This window comes from Neolamprologus brichardi, chromosome 15 (genome assembly GCF_056152115.1).
Source record: "Neolamprologus brichardi isolate AB-2024 chromosome 15, ASM5615211v1, whole genome shotgun sequence".
Taxonomy (NCBI): domain Eukaryota; kingdom Metazoa; phylum Chordata; class Actinopteri; order Cichliformes; family Cichlidae; genus Neolamprologus; species Neolamprologus brichardi.
Window position 1 is genome coordinate 4,398,407 of NC_142118.1, and position 23,680 is coordinate 4,422,086.

A 23,680-nucleotide genomic window follows, 5' to 3' on the forward strand; every position below is an offset into this window, starting at 1 on the left:
TATTCAGAGACAATGATTTAAAAAAAAAAAATCTGTTTCATCAAGTATCATTTTCCTAAGAAAATGTTTTTGGCAGCATGTGTTCTTAATTAAACCCAGCAAAGGGACACTTAAAGCTCACTTTCTGTGATCCTTCAAATGTTTATGAATCTGCAGAAAGCTATTACATCAGCTGGGAGTTTTGAAGTGCCACTGGCACAACTTCAGAACCATTTTCATGCTAATTATCGCCTTGCTGAAAACGTCCAAACGAATCTACTTTGCAAAAGTTGATGATTTTGGAAGAAAGCGTCTCAAATGAGTCTTAACTTTAACTGAGAACTACACTGAAACTGCCTTACTTTGTTAATGATCGCGAGTGCCAATGAAGCGGCGCTAATGAAAGACTCCTCGTTGATCATTTCAAATCGCAGATATCTCATTTTGTAGCCAGACCATGCGGGCGGATAGTTAAACATTCAGACATGCCCTCGGGCAGAGATCAGTTTCTCACCTCTCCTCTCTAATTTGTCCAGATGTAACTGGAATGATCAATATCAGCTCAGTGTTTTCCCACTGTACTGTCATCATCCATGTTTTCATAACAGATGCTTCATGTGGCGTGCAGATCGTGACGAAGTGGGTGAGACGAGAGGGCGGCTCTTGGGAAATTTATTAATTGACATTTTGGTCACACTAGCCTGACAACATAAATCACATAGGTGAGGACAGAGGTAGACTCGGCACACACTGGGTGCGCTTGATCTTGAATGATCGTTTCTATACCTGTGCGTATAAATGTCAAGACTTAAAGAGACAGGTGACCTTTCTCACTCCCTTCAACGATTCCTGTGAAGCACATAAGCACAGCAAAGGCCTAATTGGTTTTCAATAGTACATTTAGGAGGGCTGGTAAAGAAAATGTCTGATTCTCAATGCTGTTGCTCCAGAGACCACAGCTCTCTCTTGAACTATCCACTGCCTAAAAGAGCACAGCAAATGGAGGTATAAGACACATTCACTTATCCCTCTCTTACACACGTACATTTCTTTGTTTTTTCACGTTCGGTGATGCGTGATGAAGCTAAGTTTGGAAGAACTGGCATACTTGGTCTTTTTTCTTTCTTTTGGGAAGCTGGGCTTTTGTTATTTCTTTTTTCAGCCATTTGTTTGGTTGGACATGCTCCCCCACTTCCACTCTGCACACCACATGGTTTGGACGCCGACAGACTGCAGGTTCTGTTTCATAAGTGTAACACTTCCGAGAGATGATAGCAACACTTTCTTGAGAAAACGTGAGTGCTTAACAAGTATTTTAGCTTAATAATCCTAAAAGCAAGTGAAAACTGCCAGTAGCATAAAACCGCTTCATTTAACACTCTTTTGTCATGTCAGCCTTAATCACCTTTTCAACTTTTGTTAACATCCAAAGCTAAGGCAGAACATATCACTAGCATCAGGAAAACCACATCAAATCCAGGAATGTCACTACCATATTATTCACAATAATGCACTCAAAATATGTAAATATTTCAAAGTATACCTAAATATTTTAAGGGGCGATCGTGGCTCAAGAGTTGGGCGTTCGTCTTGTAATTGGAAGGTTGCCGGTTCGAGCCCCAGCTCCTACAGTCTTGGTCGTTGTGTCCTTGGGCAAGACACTTCACCCGTTGCCTACTGGTGGTGGTCAGAGGGCCCGGTGGCGCCAGTGTCCGGCAGCCTCGCCTCTGTCAGTGCGCCCCAGGGTGGCTGTGGCTACAATGTAGCTGCCATCACCAGTGTGTGGATGATTGTGTATAGTGTACAGCGCTTTGGGGTCCTTAGGACCAAGTAAAGCACTATACAAATACAGACCATTTCCCATTTCTGAAAGGCTCCTGTCCTCATATTCCTATAAATAAAAGAGACTCCAGGTCTCTTTTATCCCTACTGCGTCTTGTCTCCTTAATGGCAAATAATTGTCCTTGAATTTTCTATCATTATTATTGTTATTATTATTTTATAGTATTGTTCTGTTTATTTTTATCCTGCTGGTAAACTAATTTCCCCTTGTGGGACAATAAAGAAATTGAATTGAATTTATTGAATTGTTGCATAGGACTCACTATTATGCAGCATAAATTGGCTATAATGACGTCCATCTACTCTACTGGTCCAGCTTTGCTCTGTCAGTGCATGCCACTGTGGTCCTCTGTACACGGCATGTTTAAGAATCTATATGCAGTCATCATAACTGATGATACGACGACAGGTCTCATATGCTCTTATTCAGGGTGGAAGATGATAAATGTCTGATTGAATTTGGCTGAAATGTCCTCGCTTGGAATGGTAGGCTGACAGTGTTGGAAACAGGAAAGGCAGCAGCGATATGTTTGGCCTGCCTGTTGTGAAAGCATCTGTTATAGAGCAGCAAACAGTTTATATGTGCCAAAAAGTTGATTCTGTTCATCTGGACGTAGCGTTTTCAGTAGGAGAAACATTTCGTTTCTCAAACAAGTGACTTCTTCAGTCTCTGGATGAGTGACGAAATGTGTCTTCCACTGAAAACGCTACTTCCAGACGAACAGAATGAGCTTTTTGGGATTTGCTTACCTGGGCATGCATCAAGACTGTTTATATGTGCCTTTTTTGTTCAGATTTGATATTTTCTGAAGTGTTAAAGACTGTATTTAAGGCACGTTTTATATTCTGTTTGTGTACCCTTAAAGCCCGATTTGGCTTTCAGTTGCATTTCTGGATTGTGTAAAAGGATTGGCAGACACCAGTTTTCATCCACCCTTCTTGCTCATTTCCATCTTTTCCTGCACCAAAAGCTGTTACCTTTAAAACAAAACAAAAAAAAGAAATTCAATTCAGAGGTTTCTCTGATAATCCGCTGTGTCTGGACTCTTGTCCTTGGCTGTCATTAAAGGCTGAGATTGGCTTATTATGCCTGGGGGCCATAGGTGTCTGTGTTGTCTGGTAGAGAACAACCGTGGACTGATAATCATCTTTTATCCAAGATCGGTCACAGAATCCAAACCAATCAGATATGGAGGCTAGTTCCGCACGCAGTTTTGATCTCTCGCATTATGTGTATCATTAGCACCGTGGGGTCTGGGGATGGGCTGTCCCCGCAGCTACCGTTGACTGAAAATGAGACCATGGGCTTAAATGGGAAAATGAATGTTGTCAAATATCCAAGGGCTTGTTTAAACATTCGGTAAGTCTTTGTTGGCAGATCAGTGGAGCACACAGATGTCAGACCAAATGGGGCATAGGGGTGTAGGTGGTTGGTTGGTTTGGTGGCTGGCATGGCCTAGTCAGGCAGATGGTCTGGGGAAGTCGGGACAGCAGGATGTCTGTGTCACAGCGGAGCTAATGATGGCAAAAGGCTAAACGATGACTACAGACAGCGGATAAATCATAATTATCACTGCACAGTGCTCACTAAGGGTCCTTAAATGTTTACTGAGGGATTTGTAGACACAATTGGGGTTGTTTATGTACCAAATTATGCCATCTACTGTAGTTGTGGGAACTGCAGTGACTGCATGGCTAAACAGCTGTCAGTTTCTTTTTTTCTTTATTTATGCAAAGGCTTGAATGATCCCGCATGCATCGCCGTCTGAAGCAGCTGTTAGCTTTAATAAGAAGTGAAATAGCCCCACTGTGCTTTCACAGGAAAACAGTGAGCTTTGATGTGTGGATTCAATCAAGATCTGCTGTGAATTTGCCCTTGATGCACAGTACCTTAAACATCAGGAGGGTAACAGTAATTTTGTGATGCCACATTTTGATTTATTTAAAGTTTGACCACTTGCTTGTGTTCAAGACAGAATAAAGTAAGAGAAAAATCACTATTCTTCCTCAGTTCGGTAATTCAAAAGACTAGTTTATTGCAGGACACTTGTAATGCACTAGCTTTTTGTTTTTTAAACAAACCCTTTCCAAGAATTTTAGGCCGTGTAGCGTATCATTGCACAACACCTGCGTGTCATTCATATTAGCCAAACAAATCAAGTCAAAGTCCGGTGCTGCCAGGTACATGTGAAGCATACTGCTCTGTGAGCAGAAAGACAAAAAAAGAAACAGCCTCTCCTCTTCAGCTAATTCTGATGCTCCACAGCCCTCCTTCTATGTCCTGCAGGAATTTCCCCCAATAAACCCAATTGGTTCTGGTCAGGATTATTAAAGATGTCATTGAGTCGGGATTCTGCTTGAGTCCTTTGCGTGGCAAGGGCACGGCACATGAGAGCGGTTTATCAAGATGGAAGGAAAGGACGGGCAAGTGAAGGAGTCCAAGAAAGGAAAGAGCCAAAGGGAGAGGACATATGCTGCCTCCTTACAGCGTCTGCAGTGGCAGAGCAACTACAGCCTGAAGGCTCCACCATGCCAACAGGGACTCCTGTGAATTATTTACTCCTGGGCCCCATTGTAGATGCTTGCCCCTGTAGGGCTTCTCTCCTCTGGGTTCCTGGCTTATGCAAGGTCCCTAGCAGGATGCCAGATGAAGTACTGATGGTTGGAATTGTCTATTTTTTTTCCCCCATTCACCCTCTTTGTAGGTAATTTTGGCAGACATTTTTAAGGAACATAAATACAGAGTCAGGGTTATGTCATAAATTCTATGCGAGATAAAACATAATCTCAACCAAGTAATCTAATTTCACAGGCGCAGGTATTCATTGCCACTTGTGCACTTAAATTTCCTCACACATAAAATCAACAACCCACGCGTGTAGAAGTCAACAGCCAAGGAGGCAAATCGCCATCGCATGAGAGTGCACTGTGGCAGCAAAATAACTGGTGCTTCTGTACCGTATTTGCTTATGGGACCATGAAGTTTGTCAAGTTAACTAACAACAGCTATCTGTCTCATTTAGTTAAATCACAGGTTTACCTTAATAATAATAAGAATTAGTGCTGTCAGCGTTAATCTCGTTAAAATGACGTTAACGCCATAACTGCATTAACACGACAAATCTCCGTTAATGAGTTAGAGCGGATCGCCCCGTGCGTGTGGCTGCACGGCGTCAACGCGTTAGCGCAGTTACCTCATTAATGTCATTTTAATGAGATTAATGCTGACAGCACTATGGCTACGTTCACACTGCAGGTCTTAATGCTCAATTCCGATTTTTTGATCAAATCCGATTTTTTTGTCTGCTCGTTCACACTACAAGTAAAATGTGACAGCAAACGCGCTCTAGTGTGAACGCTCAAAGTGGCACGCATGCGCAAAAGAAGACGTCACACACAACGCGCTCTGTTTAGACCCAGAGCAAACAATATTGTTTGACTGATGGGCCTTAATATAAAGACTCATTTCGGACTTTACGTTTCCCAATTTTACTTTAAGTTATAAAGTTATTTTGTTATTTACATATGGCCTAATAATGATCCTTATTGCTGTTTAAGAGAGGAGCGGTGCTTCAAAGGATAGTTGCAGATTTCTGTCAGAATCTGCAGATTATACAGTACAAATAAAATGTTCACGTTTCTCCAACGTTGTCTTCCCAACAGTTTCACTGACATCTACACTGGATGGCCAGGAAGCATTCACGATGTCTTCTCCGGTGCTGATAATTGGCGTCTGTCTTGTGTCAGTGACGTAAAAGACGGATTTAATGTGACCTGACCGTTCAAACAGCAGTCGCTTTCTAAAACATCGGATCTGTATCGGATTCAGTACCACATACAAAAGTGACCCAGATCGGATTTGAAAATATCGGATTTGTGCCGTTCACACTGTCATACCATGATCGGATATGGGTCGCATAGGGTCAAAAAAATCAGATTTGATGCGCTTTCGCCTGCAGTGTGAACGTAGCCTAATAATAATACTTTATTATGATTTTTTTTTTTTTAACCCTTCATTGCGAGGTGCACACATGATGCCTAAGAAAGGGGGAAAAGTAGCTTTTCATAGTCAATTATATTTGTTCACATTTCCAAAATGTGAACAAATAGGTGTAAACCATGTTTGTGTAACTGCCAGATGTCACTCAGTGAAACACAGTACAAGTCTGGCTGTAAGGGCTCCACTATCGTAGTTTTTCCAGATAATAGTCCCTCAAAAAGAAAACAATGCAACAGACGGTCTTTCGTTTACAACGCAACATGACAATTTCAAACCACTCATTTGCCTGATCTGAAATAGTAAGACTGCTATACCCTGAGCTAGTGTCTAAACAAACACTAACTCACTGTAATGCAGTAAACTTAACCTGTCAGTCGCAGAGGTTGTGGCATCACTGCTTTGAAAGTGACAAATAACATTAGGGCCCTTGTACGTTTTGGGCTCTGCCCTCCAGACTGCTTGAAGTCAGATTGAATTGAAGGAGCAGAATTCAGCTTCGAGCGCAGAGTTGCCTGCCAGAGCGGGAATCTGCTGCAGCGCTCGCCAAGCAGACCCTCATGTGTGCGGCCGCATTGCCCGCTTGGCTTCTGAGTTGTTGTTCAGTTTATACCTGCGTCTATGAAGCTGTATTATTTGCTCGTGCACTTCACATGCAAAGTTCTTTTCGTTGTTCATTTATTGGAACTTATTTGGCCTGGTTGCTGAATTTTCCCTGACTGAACCGTCACATTTGATGGTCATCAAAGTTGCACTGCTTGTGATTCATGCCCATTTATTTTTTTCCAGTCAAATATTTTCACAGGAGACACTATGTTATACTATGTTTTACCGTCACTAATAATACACATAACCGGATTGTTACTGCTTCACCTCTCAGCGGGGAGTTCACATTTCAGGGTCACTTGGAGAATGGAGCAGATTCAGTTTCTCGCTCAAGGAAGCATCGAAAATGTAAATGCCCGTTTCACCCGTCTCTTGGCTGCCTCTGCTTCGTGCCTATTTTTTCACCAATTATGTTTATTAGTCTTTGCGTGGGTGTATACACATCTGCGCCTTTTTGGATGCCAGCGCACACGCATGTGTCCTTCCACGTGTGGTTGGCTGTTAGCAGTCCGTCAGCGCTCCTCTGCGTTTTCAGAAGTCTGCCCTCGCTAAATTAGAGCTTGTGTATGACTAGAGGATAATTACCATAGTTATGTACCTGCCAGTTGCCGGTGCCTGCGAGCTGTTTTTAGTGCCACCCCTGACAGAGTGCCACTTGATGGACAGCTTGAACAAAATGGGGTTCATCTACCTTACAAATTCAAGAGTGTGAGTCAGAGGCAGTGGGTGGGAGTAATGACCAGAATACCTGGGACACGATGACACAGAGGAGGAACTTTTAAGTAGCGAGTTGCTACTAAAAACTTTGTCAAAGACTTTTACACAAGTTGGGTAAAATGTTACGTTTTACTCAAACGTAACATTTTATGATACATTTTATGTTTTTTTACAAACTTAACATTTTATGTTATGTTTTATGTTTGGTTGTTTTTTTTTTTACAAACGTAACATTTTATGTTATGTTTTATGTTTTTTTTGGTTTTTTTTTACAAATGTAACATTTTATGTTATGTGGTACCCAAATGTAACATTTTAGCGCTAGTTTACTCCTGTTTTCTTTGCTGTGGAACCAAAACTGCAATAAATGCTCAATTTAATTACATATTGTGAACAATGGACTCAAAAGCTGTCTTCATAAAATTTCTCTGCTTTTTTCTAGCAATATATTATTTTATTATACATGATGCTTATGGCATTTTCCAAAACTCTTGAAACGAGCGTTGTACTTGTTCAATTCGATTTCAGGCTCAGCTGTTTGACTTTTCTGTGCGCTACCGAGTCCCGAGTTTTGTGTAGTGCTCATTCTAATGAGAAGAGCTGCTTTTGTGAGTCCCGGCAGCTGATTATTTTTCTCCCGCTGGAGTTCATGCGGTGTATCTGAGGTCAGCTCCCTCCCGTCCGCACCTCTGCCTTCCTGTGTGCCCAACGTGGGCTCAGTCGGCTGGATGGAGAGTGTATGCCAGGTAGACTACTTCCACCTCATCAACCCTTGCCCCTTCTGTCTCTCCGTCTTTCCTTCAGAGCGATTCACACACAGCGTGAATCATCTTCTTGCCACTTTTCTTCTGCTTATTCACTCCTTCAAACTCTCTCCCCGAGAAACCGGGTCACTATTCGATGCTCACAAAGTCCCCTTGCGTGTCTGAACACATGTAAAATTTATGACCTAATTTTAATGCTGCGTATGGAGCACGTGCCCTTGTAAAAGGTTCTCTCAGGAACTGAGGAGCACTGTGACAGAAATGTGGCGTGTCTCCTCTGTATAATTATCCATACGCAGAGTCCTCCAAGCTTTTATGTTCTTTTTTAATCCAAACTGGCAGCCTGCTTCTCAACAGGTCCCTTCACGCCTCAAGCATCTGTTACACAAGTTTGTTTTTGGCCATTAATAGCCATATAATTGTGTATTCACTGGTGGCCTGTCCCAGTGGTTGTGAGAGTTATGACTGGATTTCTGTGAACAGAAATACTCAAACAACCTTTTTAACAATTACCTTATTCTGTAGAGACTGCAGAGTGACACAGTAACACCTTAACACTTAGTGAAAAGCATTTATTTTCTTTATTGCTTCTTAAATGTATCTGTTGAGTTGCTTTAACATGTTGCCACTCTTTTTTTTGGTGTGTTTTATTGAGATTAATGGTTAAAAAAAGGCAATCACTATTAAATAAATACACTGTAACTTTTGATCATGCCAGTAATTGGTGTAAAGGTCCTCCTGATATGCTTTGCATGCTACCTTGATGCCAGAGGAAAGTAGATTTCTCAGCAAGATTGACCAATTTCCTGCCCATTTCTGGAGGATTTTTCTCTTCAAAGTCCTGCAGTCACGATGTGCAGGCAATTGAGATTCTTCCATTTTTTTGTTCTTTGGAAAAATTAAAGTCATCTTGACCCTAAAAAAACATGCTCAGCTTGCTAGGATAGCAGAGATTTTAAGAATTATGTCAAAGAATTATTAGGAACCAGTATGAGCGATTAATTAAATTCGATCATGTGATATCTGGTGAGATTTTGTCGGAAGTATACGTGCAAGCGCCAAAGCAGTGTGTCCTTACATTGCTGCTGAAAAGTTCTATTAAAATCTGTGGCAACTCCTCCGTGTTTTGGGTGACAGTTAAATCAAATGACTTGGTTACTGTGGGGGCTGTGATTTGCAGTCAGATGCTGTCAAGCAGTCTTTATGGTTCTGGTGAAGAATGTGTTTTCTCTCAATGACACGGCAGCCTGAATGAGATGTCAAGAGCGTTCATATGACTAAATTAGGAGTTTGTGCCATTTGCTGGCCGGGTCTGCGGGTATGGCTGTCAGCAGCTTTCAGACTATACAAGGCTTAATTCGTTTAAACTCTGCAGTAGTAGACCGGCAACTTTTATACTCAGAATCTGTTCTGCGTTGGCCTATGTCTGTATTTGTGAGCCTTTATTGTTAAATAAAATCAACTGCACAAAATTCAAGATGACATCCGGGGAAAAAAAGACGACAAGGGAGTCAGCGAAGTATGGTTACCTAACTGAAGTATATTACAAATGAAAAACCAAACAAAGGGAATGTGGTGGGAAAGGGAATGCTGTTGTTCAGACTGCCAAGCAGGGGAAAGAGTGTGAGAGGGGCTGGATTTGGCTTTTAACAGGTGCCGGTTGTATTATGTTGAAGTAGAAGTAGGTTTCCAGTATTCCTGTTGCTGCCAAGCTGCCTAATTATTCGTTCTAGGACTGAAACTTCAAAGGGTGTCCAGTAAAACCAGATTCCAAGTCAAAGCATTGCAGCACTAAACTTCAGTGCATCACTCTGGGATCAGAGTTTTTCATCCAGCTCAGGGAGATGATTGAACTCTGTATGTTAATGTTTTGTCCATAGAGGGGACTAGACAAAACGTATGCATCTTACATGTAAATGATCACCAATTATATAGCAGGAGGAAATACAAGCCTGCATAAACCATCCCAACACTGCTGACGTGGGTGGTTTTCACACTCCAAAGCCATTTTGTCCCTTTTCTTTTCCCCTCACCCCCAACTGTTCAATGGCAGGTGGCTTCCCCTCCCCTGAGCATGGTTCTTCCTCCCCACTGTTATCAAGCGTATGGTCAAAAGGGATTGTTTGATCATTGGGTTTTTTCTCTATTATTGTACAGTCTTTACTTAACAATATAAAGCACCTTGAGGTGACTTTTGTTATCATTTGGTGCTATATAAATAAAATTGAAATGCTCTGTATTTCGTCTCCAAATAATATCAATATCTCATTGTTTCTTGGGCTTGCTCCAGAATTTAGTTTAGGCCATGTCACACTGCTGTGGAACTTGGTCATAAAACTCCAAAGAGTCTGAAAGATTAGAAAGCAAAGGTTGATCTAACCTTCCAGGTGTCTGTTAGCTAGGGATGGGTATTGATAAGATTTTCACGATTCCGATTCCATTTTCGATTCTGTTTAATGATTCGATTCTTTATCGAATCATTAAAAAAGGAGAACACTAAGGTCGATTAGCTTAGAACTTTGTTTTATATCTTCTCTTTGAACAAGATAGAAATTTAGGAGTAACATGGCCTTACAAACCCAACAGTGAGATAAGAGATCCACAGTCTACGGCTCTTCAATGTACAAAAAATTGTAAATGTAAAATAAATATTCTTCTGTAGCAATAACAAAGTATAACATAAATTATTCTGTAGCAATTACACAAGAATATCCAGTAATGTCCCTGCCTACAATTAAACACATTCACTTACCGAATGTTGGGGGCATCTGCTGTGGCAAATGGGTGCAAGGCTTTTACCACAAACTTAGTCACTGCTCGGTGACATTCGTCTATCCTGGCCTGAAAGGAGACGCTACCGGTAGACTGCAACAAGAACTGCCAGCATCTGAGCCAGACTCTGTCTGTCTGTCTCATCATGGTCACCTAAACGCACAGTAATGGCAGGTTTTGTAATAAGGCAGATCGCGCTAACATAATATGCACTGTTAGTTGATTATTTACCTGCCGCATTAACGGGAGAGGACGTGCAAACGTTACCGCTGCTGCTGGGTTGAGATTCACGAGTCTGGAGCGGAATTAAAAACACGACATTCATTTAAGGTCATCGCGTGTTTTGTGAGCAAATGCTTTTGCATATTCGTAGTGTTTCCTCCCTTAAATGAAATATCTACTTTGCAAGTATTGCAAGTTGCCCTGTTGTCATCCGTTCTCGTAAAGTATAATCAAACTTTTTAGTGTTTGAGCCGCTTACGTGTTTCCTGCCAGGTAAATGACGCTCCGCAACGTGGTGACGTCATTCGGGGCGACTGGAATCGATAAGGGAATCGTTTGCAAAAATGGCAAACAATTCCAAGGAATTGAAACAGTGGGAACCGGTTCTCAACAAGAACCTGTTTTCGATACCCATCCCTACTGTTAGCAGCTTTAAGGCCACTGTGAGACCAAACACCAGGTCTTCTCGGTTGAACCTAATGACTCTTGGGTCTGTTTTCATCCACAAAAGGAGGTAAATGGACTCTCTATATACTTTTGCACCACGATCAACCTGTGCTTTTATAGTTAGGGAACTTTGGATGGTAGGCAGAGGATGTTATATGTTCAAAACACTCAGCAATAGCTGAAATGGAGATGGAGGAATTTACTGGTAAGGCTTCCTTACAATTTGGCATACGTGACAGTTTTTATGAGTATTTTGCAACATTTGATTTCACCCCAAGGCAGTAAAAATGTCTAAGCAGTTGGTTTAAAGCTTTATTTTCCCCCCATATGTCCCACCAGGGAATACTCATGGTGGATGCAAAATATCAATGACTGGCACATGGAACAACAGCTTGGTGCACATGCTCAAATCAGCCTCACAAGCTCTTTCAAAGGACTGCCACTTCCTCACAGGCACATCGTTGGTGTCGTCAAGAAATACCTCTGAAACTTTAACGCTTCTTTTTCCACTTTAAGATGAATCCTTATAGCTTCAACTGAAGAGCAGAGTCTGACAGCGGAGGATAAAATTTGGTTGAATCTGTGAAAGTAGCTGTAGACGCAGCTGCATCTACAGCTGTGCAAGGCCCCTGAGGTGGAGGAGCAGTCCTGCGTATACCATTTTAAGTTGCAGTAGCTGTAGGAGCATCAGTGCTTTCCTTTAGATCTTTATCCCTGCTATTAACTGAAGTATACTAGTAACTGGAAAGAGCTGCATAATCTTTAGTAAACAGGTTATGCAACTCCTCAGAGAAACCCTCAGTAAATATATCCATCTTTGCCATACTAGAGACACAATTAACCCCCTGAGGGCCTCGAAGACACCAAAATCTAACCTCTAAGCAACCTCCCAAATAATGAAATTGATAGAGGAAAAACTCTGGATGCACCTGGATCTTCCTGCTTTACACCCAGGCCCAATGAGAGCAGCATGATGAACAAAAACATGGTTTCTAGGGTGAAACATAAACATACCTGAACTTGTGAATTTCTTCCAGATGCATTTTAGCCTGGAGCGTAGAGTCCAGTTAACCCTGCGGGTCTAGACAGAAGTATAGCTGTGCGGTACAATAAAAGTCTGATCGGTGAGAGGAATAAACTCAAGAGTCCACGAGTAGATTATTCATGATAAAATGAGAAATGCAGCAGTCCTCTTTTAAAAAATGAATTTTTCTCTTTCCCCCTGAACGTCTGGAATGGCCAGTTCCTCTGCGTGTCATGAGATGATTAGTATTGGGTGTGAATGGTGCGCCACTTCCCCAAGACACGAAAATGAGCGCCTGTCACCTCGAGTTATTGCTGATGTGCTGGCATTTTGGAAATGCCGTGATATACGCTCTCGGTCTCCCCTCCGTCCACCCCTTCTGTCTCTTGTTTCATGTCTCACTGCTTCGGGGTTAATGAAATGCCCCTGTTGAAGAGCTGGAATGAAGGATTGTTAAGTCCGTACGAGCTTCCAACTTCCTCCTACGCATTTTCTCAACCTGTGCCTCGCTGCATGACTGAGCCCTGGCGACGCATCACCGCTGGCTAATGTATTCGACTGGAGTGCTTGTGAGGAGCTAGTGCTTTCATCAGGATGTGTTTTTTGTTATTGTGATTCCCTTCTTAATCATTGCACTCCTCGATCAAACACATGTAAACATTAAGCCTAGCGTCTTACTCCGAAAGATAATACAATTTAAATCCCGAGGGCTTCCTCTTTCGCAAACTGTTCACTCACGCTTTGTGACAAAGTGTTTTCTGGCTTTGGATGGCAAAGTACACACACACACTCGCCAAATGTACCAAATATGTGTGCAGTCACTTCTGTACTGTGGTTGGTGATGCATCACCTGACAGCTGACTGATGAATCACTGACCTTTTACTCCTGTCCTCATGGGTATTTCGCCATCTCATGAAACTGCGGTGGTCTGCTGCTCATTGACACTTTGGTTCTCACCTGAGTTATGACTACGTGGGAGTGCGATACAGACAGCACAGGAAAGACGGGAGACGGCTCACCCAGAATCAAAGATCCTTCATCCCTCACCGATTCCCTTGCACTTCCCCTCTCTTTTTTAGTCGCGTTCTTTGATCGTGTTTACAGTGCGGTTGTTTGTGAGACTTATCTGCAGCTTATCCTTGGGCAGTTTTACCCGAAGCTAGAAAAGTTAGCAAAGCAGTTTCCACACTGAGGAAGTTTCAAGTATGAAACTGCAGAACTGCAATGGGAGCAGACAGTTCGCCCATAATTATATGAAAGGCTGCTGCTACTGTGGCTGAACTAAACAGACTGATCAGCAGAAACGCTTTTAAGCTGAACTACATGGCGTCCCCGTGTAGCAGTAAGGCATCAGACTCCCACAGCGAGGGTGTGAAGTGCAAGTCCCCCCTTTCTCTTTTTTTCTATGTTGATGTCACTGCTCATATGTGTCTGGGTGGCACATGAATGAGTGTGGATTATTAGGAAGGCCATTTACAGAAAGCAAAAGCTATGGCTTTCTTCTAATAGGATCAACGTTTCGGTGCTTTCTGTCTGTGTAAGGTTATGAAGCGGCTAATGTTTAAAACATGCTCTGCAGATCCGGCGTGACCCTCTTAAATAAATGACTGCATTGCCAAGAGAGGGAGTCATTTTAGGATTAGCTTTGCTGTGGGTGAAATGCGCTGTAGACTGTGACTCACACTGGCTGGTAGACAAGGATGCACATCGGCGTGCAGATATAGACAAACTAAACATCAATAAAATGACAAAGATAAGCGACACGAGGCATATCGTCATGCGGCTCAGACTGAAACGGCTCATACATCAGTAAATATCTTCTGCTGGAAACGAGTGCATGTAAATGACAAAAACATGCATCTGCGCAGCATTTGTGTGGCAGAATGAGCACATCATCCCCCAGCTTGATATCCCATAATTGCCTTCCAAAAGGCCCAAAGCTTTACCGTCCCACCAGCACCATCTTGCCGCTCTGTTAGTTAACAAGGCTAGCCGGCAGCAGGAGGAGGTTAGGTGCCCTGCTCCATACGTTAGAATGTGCTCCTCAGAATTTCGATGTTCAAGCTGGATTTAAGTCTTTCGGCTCATTTGTCCGATGATTATAAGTCCATGAGCAGATTGTGCATGAGGTCAGATTGGGGGAAACACAAAGATGAGAATATCTTCTTTGATTCAAATACCAAATACACCTTATAACGACTCTACACTATTGAATATACACAGCTTAGCCAAAATTGTATAAGTTATAGTTCAAGATAGCTGATATACTTGTTGCAGCATTGAATAAAGCCTGAACAACTACTACAAGGCTGAAATCGTTATTATATCCATAAAATAAGTTCCCAGTGCTTCTATAACATCCTTTTGTTTAACAAGTGCAGATGCTTTTAAAAATTCAGTGTGAACTTCAATGCGCAGGCTGGCTGAGTCAGCTAAAGTGCTGCCACCCTCAAGATACCAACCAAACCAGCTTTAAAAAAAACATGCAAAATGCAGGTCTTGTGAGAATTGGTGCTTCAAAAAAGAAAAGAAAGAACTTTTCACATTACTCAGCTTGTACTCCAGCTACAGCTGCCTTGAACATAGCAAGGTTCATCTTTCCTTTACAACTAATAATTGTTTTAACCGCGTTAATATACGTTCGTGAAGCGAAGCTCGTCTTAAAAGCATTTGAAAATTCCACTACTACTTGTCCAACACCTGTGTCATGAGGAGCCGTGTGACCTCTAAACAACGCACAATGCTTTGACCTTGCTATTTTTCCTTTGTATTGCTGCTAAGTCACTGACGAATTTCCAAACAAGTCTGATTAAAAATAGTTTTTGAGACTGATTAATTTGATGGTTTCTGACCTCTACTCCAAAATGCACTTGGCCTTCCTCTGGTTTGGACTCAGGAACTGCCAAAACAGTCAGGACCCTTTTGGACTCCTTTTACGGTCAAGCTCTTGGGGGAAAGTACCAAGTGTGGTATGAAGGAGGAGGAGATTTGCCTAATGTTTGGACAATGTGTTTTTAAACAGGCTCAGAAGAGCTTCATTTACTTCGTATAACTAGATATGCTTATGATTGAGTTGATTTGGTACTCAATTGCAGGTTAATTGTTATTTCCTGCAGTGGGCGGAGCTACTGATTATATAGGCAGGACTCCTCTTGAGTAGCATAGTGAGTCAGGCCATGATAGTAAGGAGACCACTGTAGCGATGGGCCAACCGAGGCCTTGTGAAACACTAAAACGTTTAGAGCAGATGCGTCGAATTTGTATCGAGCTTTTGAAACAATCTGACACCCGTCTCCACAGTGACACCTTCTGGCCATTTTTGGTATATCACATGGTGATAATGCTAGTTTTTTAAGCAACACAGATTTTGCGCGATTCTAACCAGTTATTAAAAATAACCATAATTAAGACATTTTGGAGAAATCTTCATACAACAAAACAAGAAAAACGTTGTTGTCTTGACTGTAACAAACAGCGTGTTATCAAATTAAATGCACAATTTATGCAATCTACAGAGAAGAGGCTAATGAGCTTATTTTCATAACCACTTAAGTGTTGTGGATATATACGTAAGCACAGTGCCCCATTAATCTTTGTGTTTTATCTACAGTGGAATGACGTGTGAATGAATGTAGCTAATTATGCTTATGAAAAATAACGATGAATAAGAGAAAATCAAGTGCTATGTAAAGATTTTTATTCAAAAATATCAATTTATTTAGTTTTGTTTTAGCTTCTTCTTTTGCAAATCGGAAAAAAAATAAAAAATCATCACATACATGTCTACATGAAACGCTTGTTTCATGTAGACATGTACACAACGGGATTTCTTTTTTAAATAAAGGTGCAGGTTTACAACTTGGCACTAGACTAATGGTTCATGTTACACATCAGCGATGTATCTTTTGACCGCTATGGTGGGATTATCTGTTGCCCTGCAGTTACTATGGGTTTCACTAACTTAGCTGTCAATTGGGTCCCACAAACTGCCCTTTGCTGTGATTGCTGCTGCTAACAATAATAATAATAATGAAGATGATGACTTTTAAGCTTTCTGGGAGTTTTCGGTGTCACTAGGTTTTTTCTACACACTGTCAATCAAGGCTAGAAACAACAGGCGAGCCGCTTGTCAAACCTGGGCTCAAAAGCTCCAAAAACAGCCACGTCATGTGATCAAGTGACGTGGGCATTTTGAACCACAAAGCAGGCTTTCAAAACATCTGTGTAAGCTCAACACAGCGTCAAAACATCAGCATCGGGCATCCCGTGCCTGGTTGCAGCTCTTGGGGAGTGTAGCCTGTCAGGCCCATGATGGTGAGCAGGCCACAGTGGCTGTACTGCCAGGGGCCTAACTGAAAGGGAGTTAAGGCTGATGCAGAATTGTTTCGTCAGTTGTTAAGTTTAGTTTTGGTTCATTATCATCCAGTTTTTAGCCCAGTCTGCATTAATAATAAACTTAAATTTAAGCCCTTTCCTTAACCGGGTTCACTAGATTTTGCAGATCCTGCTGAGTGGTGTGTAGGTAGATGGCTCATCATCAATCATTCATACTGACATTTCCTTTGATCTAATGTCTCTCTCTGTGTTTATTTATACACACACTCTGTGTGACGGTGTGTATTTCTCTGTGTGAGCGTCGAGCCGAGCCTGCACGAGTGCAGTTTCATGCCTGTGCTGAGGTGTGTGCATTTGCGATGGTGTGTGTCCGAGCTGTGTGCGCAGGAGAGTGGGTTTAGACAGGTGCCGTGCTGCAGGTTTAATGACCTGAGGTGTGGCTGACTTCTCTTTGCCAATCTGAATCTCTTCCCTGTGCCCAACAGAGTGTGACACAGTCTGAGCGCATGGCTGGTGACAGGTGGGGGCAGGTGGGGGCCTCGTGACAAACTAAGGCAGAAGGAGAAAGTCTGCGTATTTCCTCGGGCTGCATCTCCACCCGAATGCTAAGTGTTTGAGAAGAGTTCTTATACTGACAGGCAGCAGCTGCCAACATGCACCATGAAAGCTTGACTAAGCACGTGCTCACAAGCATCATACACAACACTCTCACACGCGTGCACTATAGCAACAAAAGACGGTGGGCCATGGCTGTTTTCAGAAAGGCCAAACTCAACCACACCATCATCCAAATCCCATCCCTACCCTTTCTCTGAATCTCCACTCCTTGTGGTAACTGAGACCACAGGCATGCCTCCAATAGCTCCCACAATGCACCAGCACAAATTGGTTTTCACCCACATGGCTTACCCCCTTCCCGCTCCTCTCCTTCCGTTGCTCTCTGTTCCTTGCTTTATTTCTACTTTTCTTTATTTTGCCCTCATCTCCTCCGCCCCAGCTCCTGCTCCCTCCCCCTGCTCCTGCTCCCATCCAGCAGGGCCCACCTGTCAGCTTGTTTCTTTCAGTCAGTCAGTCTTTTCCCAACATAACTGCTGATGTAAGTGCCTGCAGCTCCCGCCCATATGACTGCATAGTGGGAGATGAGCCCTACGTTCAGCTAATGGCTACCAGTAGCATCAAAACAATATCAAATTGCATTGACGTTGTAGTAATAAATGAAATATGCATCTTACTGTCATCCCGTCTGTTCTCAGAAGCCTTTCATGTCTGGCTGTCGGCCAGAGCGTTTCTCAGACGGAGCTTTGTGTGTTTTAGCAAATTGCAACTTGCTTTTTATGCTTTGAATGATGACGCGGGTGTCATTCAGAATACATAAGTGGACAGTGATGGATTCTCATTGAACTCAGGATGTGCATGTGTGTGTGTTCCATCGATTGGTGGTCAAGTCCACACATGACTCCATCTAAATGATACACAACACTGAAAACCTGTTTTCTCCACATATACATTTTTTCTTTAATTTAAGCAACATCTTATTTTTAAGAAGTACCTCCTTAGCCACATAAACTAGTAAAGGGGGGAGTACACAGGCTGTCAGAAGGGACAGGGTGAACATGTATTGCCTTAGAAGTTCTCAGGGTGATAATCGCAGGTGCCACTAAGCCTCCACAATTTGATTGGGGGGTGTGAGGGATGTGTAGAGGACATTTATCAGCATGACACAGGACACAATGCTCTTTGTTTGATTGGTCAAATTAGTGGAAGCTCATTTGCTTTCACTGCAAAATCCTTTACAGGGCTTTTCTGTTGTGGTAATTAAGCCGGAGCAAGAATTCTGCATGCCACTTGCATACTGGGTTTGCAAAGAAGAGAAGGAGATCATTGTTAGTCCTCTTTTTCCTCAGAGGCATTGTACTTGGGTTCTCTTTTTTTGGGCTTTTTTTTTGTGATTCGCACCAAAGATGAACTTCTTAAATATATATTTGCTAAAATTAGTTTGGTTTAATTTCCCTCTGACAATTAGCTCGGCTGAATGCAAATTCTCCAGAGTTTTTCCTGTGGAAGCTGGAGTATTGCCAGCACCCAGTGTTTTGTTGTAGGAGAGATCAGACTTCCTGCAGCAGCAGCCTGATTTTGTCGGATGATGAGAGAATTAGGGTTGTATTAAGTCCGACAATTGCTTTTTCTCAACGTGGGGACAATTTCTGTTGACTTATGAATTTGCAGTTTTTATGTAAGCCTTTAAAAATAAAACCCTTTCAGGGCAAGAAAAGCATTCTCCTCGGGTCTCCTGGGTTAAGTGAGTCCTCTGGTGTTTTTTTTAGCAAAACAGTTTTTCCTGTGATGTTGATTACAAGTTATTGTATGTATGGGGGTTTTGCAGTTAAGCTGGAAATATGTTGAGACAGGAGGATGTTTTTTCCAGCAAGGCTGGAAAACCCTCAAGCTCTCGGGATTTGAAGGGCTGTCATGGGGTTATTAATAAATAATAAATAACACAATAAATCCTGTGCTGACATCTTATTGGACATTTGTGCTTACATGTCTACATGTAAGTTCTCCATTTAATACTTAACCCACCTCGTTTCCTGCTTGTATCGCCTGCCATGTGCACCCTTTACACAAACTGAGAATCGCTGGTGCTGTAGCCTCACACAGACTCTCTACCTCTGTCCTCTAATTAATCAACCAAATCAGCCATCAGATAAGGTGCGAACTCCCGAATGTTAACCAGTCTTGTTTCCTCTGAGTTCATTCAGAGGCTGTTTTTGTTTTGAAACAACATCACAGCAAAATGCCATGACACAGAGCAGTGCCGTCTCCCACTTCCTCAAAAAAAAGCATCGCTCGTCTTCCTCTGTGGCCTGTTTTATGTCATTTGCCATTTCGCTGAAGCTTTGTTTGGCCTGCTAGTTTTTAGATGCCGCTCTGGCTGATCTGTTCCACCAAGGTTCAATGTGTGTGCAGCTCGGATTAGAGGCTAACATAAAGTGTTCAGAACTTGGTTTCTTTTATCAACATGCTTTATATGAGGCTTTTAATTGGAGCAGATATAATATTAAAATATACAAAAGCATTAGCCAATAGGATATCGAGCATATGATCATGTGACTTGTGACCAGTTGTTGCAATAATCACATGAGAGGAAAGGGCACTGATCAAGTGGGACATACACAACACTGTATTAGGTCCCTGAATTAGAGAATCTAAAGCACTATAAATCATGTTTTTATGTAAACGAGATCATTGTGAAAGCTTATTAATTAAGTGTTCCTCATCCATGCCTGTAAGGGATAACATTTTTAAATATAAAAATTTTAAATACTCTTTCTCCTAAGAAAATTATCATTACCACTCCGTGGCTGTCGATGTGTCATTGAAGGGGATTTTGTTATAGAAATTCATTCATTTGGTGACTTTTGTTTTTCATTTTGATCCGTATAGTTTATTTCTTTGTTATAACATATGTTTTTTTTATTTGTGTTTTTGTTTCATTGTAAAGGAAGCCAAGCTGCGCGAGCTGCTGGATAACAGCACGCTGTCGGGGAAGTTGGAGAGCAGGATGCTGACGGTTGTGAGTGGCACCGACATGGTGAATATCACCTACCTGAACTTCATGGCGTTCCAAGAGGAGATTGCGAAGGTAAAAAAGAAAATCATGCGTAGCAGCAGCAAACAAAGTAACTACTTTTTTATTGTATATAACCTGGACAGCCACAAAAAACCACAGACAGGTGAAGTGATTAATAACTTTGACTTGTGCAGTGGCATCTACAGTGGTGAGTGGGATATCTTAGCCAGTAACTGAGCAGTCAGGGTGAGGTTGTTGTTGCACCCATGTGCCTATACTCACCCATCATGTGGGCAACCAGGCATCATTCACCTGGAGATAAAGAAGGCAGCAGGATGCACTATGTGAAGAATAGTGCAGTCTTTACCTTACAATATAAACTGTTTTGAGGCAACTGCTTTTGTTTTGTATTATATAAATAAAATTGAATTGAATTGAAGGCAAGCTGCCAGAAACAGTGTGATGCTCTGGGTAATGTTTTCCTGGGATCCTTGGATTCATGTGGATGTTGATCCTTAAACGTACCACATACCTAAACATTAGTGCAAACCAAGCTCGTGTCTGAATTGCAAAAGTACTCTCTGACGACATTCGAGTTTTTCATAGAGGCAATGAGTCGTGGAACGCTGTAAAAAGTGCTTAGGAATGGGTTTAAGGAGCATGACGAGGCTTCCAAGATGTTAACTTTGCCTTCAGATTCCACAGATGTCAGTTCATTTAGACATATGTGGGATGTGCTGGAAAAAAACTAGTCAGATCTGTGAATCTGCTGCTGATGAATTAGTGAATCTACACCTCGATGGGTCACAGCTGTTTAGGCTCTTTGATGGGGACTTGCTCTATAATATGCATGGGGTTTTAATGTTGTGCCTATTTTTTGTATATGCTGTTAAACTAAGCCATTAAAAGCAATAAATAATATTTTCAAAGAGTGAAAGCATTTCTTAATAATTGTTTATTATTAATTGATTTAGGAGGCCATTTCTTTTTTTAGGATCATGGTGAAAACCTGCATCATAAGTTCATCGTCAAGTCATTTACCACTCTGGAAAATTATGAAAAATGATCAGCATACCTACTCAGTATGCATGAACTTCATTTATTCCTGACACATGGCAGCAGAAACTGAACACAAACTTCCAGCCTTCAGCAGTTATCAGCATCAAAGCACAAATGAGTTGCTGCTCTCTTTCCTGACTCTAGGTGTGTGTGTGTGTGTGTTTTATTTCCTGCAGGAATGGGCAGAAGAGCTTTTCAACCTGGCGTCCAACCTCTTGGTGCAGAACATGTCCAGAGAGGCGTGCCTCGAAAAAGCGTACGTCACCGGATGCATGCACACACGCACACGCAAGCAGTCTCGAACAAAATGTAAATCTACAGTCCCCAAGATAGATATGAAAATTGGGTCTGCAAGCGCTAGAAATGTCACTCATAGCAATAGTCACATTAGGGACCTGATGTATTTTACATGAACAAAAATGGTCAAATGTTATGTAAAAATCTTGCGAAACCATCATGTAGCATTTACACCTTCACCAAAGCACATTTGTGCTTACATTGTTCACACGCTGCAGTCTACAACGCAGCCTGAGCCGCATTTTTCACACATCAACGGAGGAAGTAAGACCAGACGAAAGCAGAATTATCAAAACAGCTGGAAGTATGTTTATACCAGTTTATAAAACACCCTGCATGCGTTAGTCGTCTTTTATTGCTTCCCATATGTGAGTGTGCGTTTGTTTGGTGCTGTAGTGTATGCTTTGTCTTACAGTAGTGACATATAGTAGATTCCAGGCTGACTCGGTGAGCTGAGCTTTTGGTTGAATTGGGAAAAGAGAGGAAGAGAGGGCGAAAAACAGGAAGCCAGTATTTTGTCAGTTCCAGGGTATTACATAAAGCACTGATTATCCTTATCAGTGGCTCTATGTCCATGACCGCTTTCATCATCCTTTGCCCTCGTGTCACCTCTGATTCCGAGTGAAGCTCACGCAGAGTGAGCGTAAATATGAACGCAAATCATTTTTTGCTGGACTCTGCTCGCCGACAACTCCCAGCTGTCTGCTGTTTATCAGTGAACAGAAGCCATTAACGTGCACCCCCGAGGAGCTAATTGACTTATGAGACAATAAAACTGGTCATCGACCACATAGTGCAGATAGAGTGGAATAGAACTGAATACGGCAGATCTCGCGGTCACGTCGGTCGCTCGCAGCAGCAGTTCTTGTACACTCCTTGCTTACAAATAAGGCAATTCTTTGCCATACCGCTGCTGCAGCGCGAGGATGCTGCCTCCCTGAAGTGATGTTGATGTTTCTCCGCGTGTGGTTAATTCTCATCGCTGTCTCTTAAAGCAGTGATACTGATTTTGGGTGGTGGGTTTTCTGAGGAGCGGCGTAGCTGGGCAGCGTTCTCATCAACAGGAAACTAAACAGAACCCAGCAGGTTTTGTAAATGACCACTTGCTGAAAGGTGTTGAAATCAGAACAATTATAATTGAATACCCTCCTTGGATAACACAGCCCTCAATTACCAAACATGGCAGGGTTAGAATTGCGTGTTTTACTCTGTGTTGCTCTGTCTGGAAACTTGGAGTTGAGCAGTTAGCGTCATCTAACTGCTTATGTCTTTGGCGTCATCTAATGAAGAAATGAGTAAATGAGTAACGTCTAGGATTAGCTAGAGTGGGTACGTGAAGAAGAACAGAGAAAGTAGTGAGGTAAACAGAAAAGGAGACAGTGCGTAATCTGTTTCCCCCTTTCTCCAGTGTCATAATGAATAATACAAGCATCTCTGAGTCAGATGGGGGCATTGAAAAACACCTCTTCCCTTCCTTGTTTGGGAGCCTTTTAATCATTATCTTTAAAAAAAAAAAGAATAAAGCCTCATGCAGTGCTACTGGCTAACGTTATCCCAACCAAAACTTTGTTTATAGCTTTTAACAAAGAAGAAAAAAACAACAACTCCCCAAACTTTGATCCCAATTGACAATTAAAAGTCACCGGCCTATTAGCCTGAGGCAGTCGCCAAGTTCTGTCAAGTGGACACTGTAATGGATATTAATTATTAGCCAGCAGCCACTCAAAGCCCAGCCTACGATGATGGCTCCTGTTGCAGCCGAGCTATTTATAGGCCAGGTTACACACTGCCTGTGCATTGCTGCTGCACTGCTCTGCCCTGCCAGCGTTCAAGACTTCCAGGGATTAGCCCACAGTTCTGACCTCCCGTGTAAACGCCGGCAGATCTATCCGCAGTATGCAAAGAGAAGTCCACTCATGCACAGTCAGCTGCTTTAAGATATTTGGATACGTGCTTTTTATCACTTTCCGATGCATTACGTACCAGTCTGCAAACCTGGTCGTGGCAGACAGTTATTTATGTCAGTCACGCATGTAAGATGAAGCAA

At 42.2% G+C, this 23,680-nt stretch overlaps 1 protein-coding gene and 1 long non-coding RNA gene across 5 annotated transcripts in view; one reads left to right on the forward strand and one right to left on the reverse strand.

Moving 5' to 3' along the window:
• The window catches only part of LOC148098375 (uncharacterized), a 29,083-nt gene extending 11,361 nt beyond the window's left edge, over positions 1–17,722 (reverse strand). For both annotated transcript variants that reach the window (XR_015720683.1, XR_015720682.1), the window contains exons 1-3: positions 17,616–17,722; positions 10,909–10,972; positions 10,658–10,830 (exon numbers count right to left, since the gene is read on the reverse strand). This is a non-coding gene — a long non-coding RNA (uncharacterized LOC148098375). The remainder of the gene's footprint in view (positions 1–10,657; positions 10,831–10,908; positions 10,973–17,615) is intronic.
• The window catches only part of plcb1l (phospholipase C beta 1-like), a 138,904-nt gene that overhangs the window by 55,053 nt on the left and 60,171 nt on the right, over positions 1–23,680 (forward strand). For all 3 annotated transcript variants that reach the window (XR_015720681.1, XM_087851832.1, XM_087851833.1), the window contains exons 4-5: positions 20,209–20,349; positions 21,513–21,592. Coding sequence is in view for 2 of the 3 variants with exons in the window: in XM_087851832.1 (XP_087707958.1) it covers positions 20,209–20,349; positions 21,513–21,592 (221 nt within the window). In the remaining variant the exon portion in view is untranslated. The remainder of the gene's footprint in view (positions 1–20,208; positions 20,350–21,512; positions 21,593–23,680) is intronic.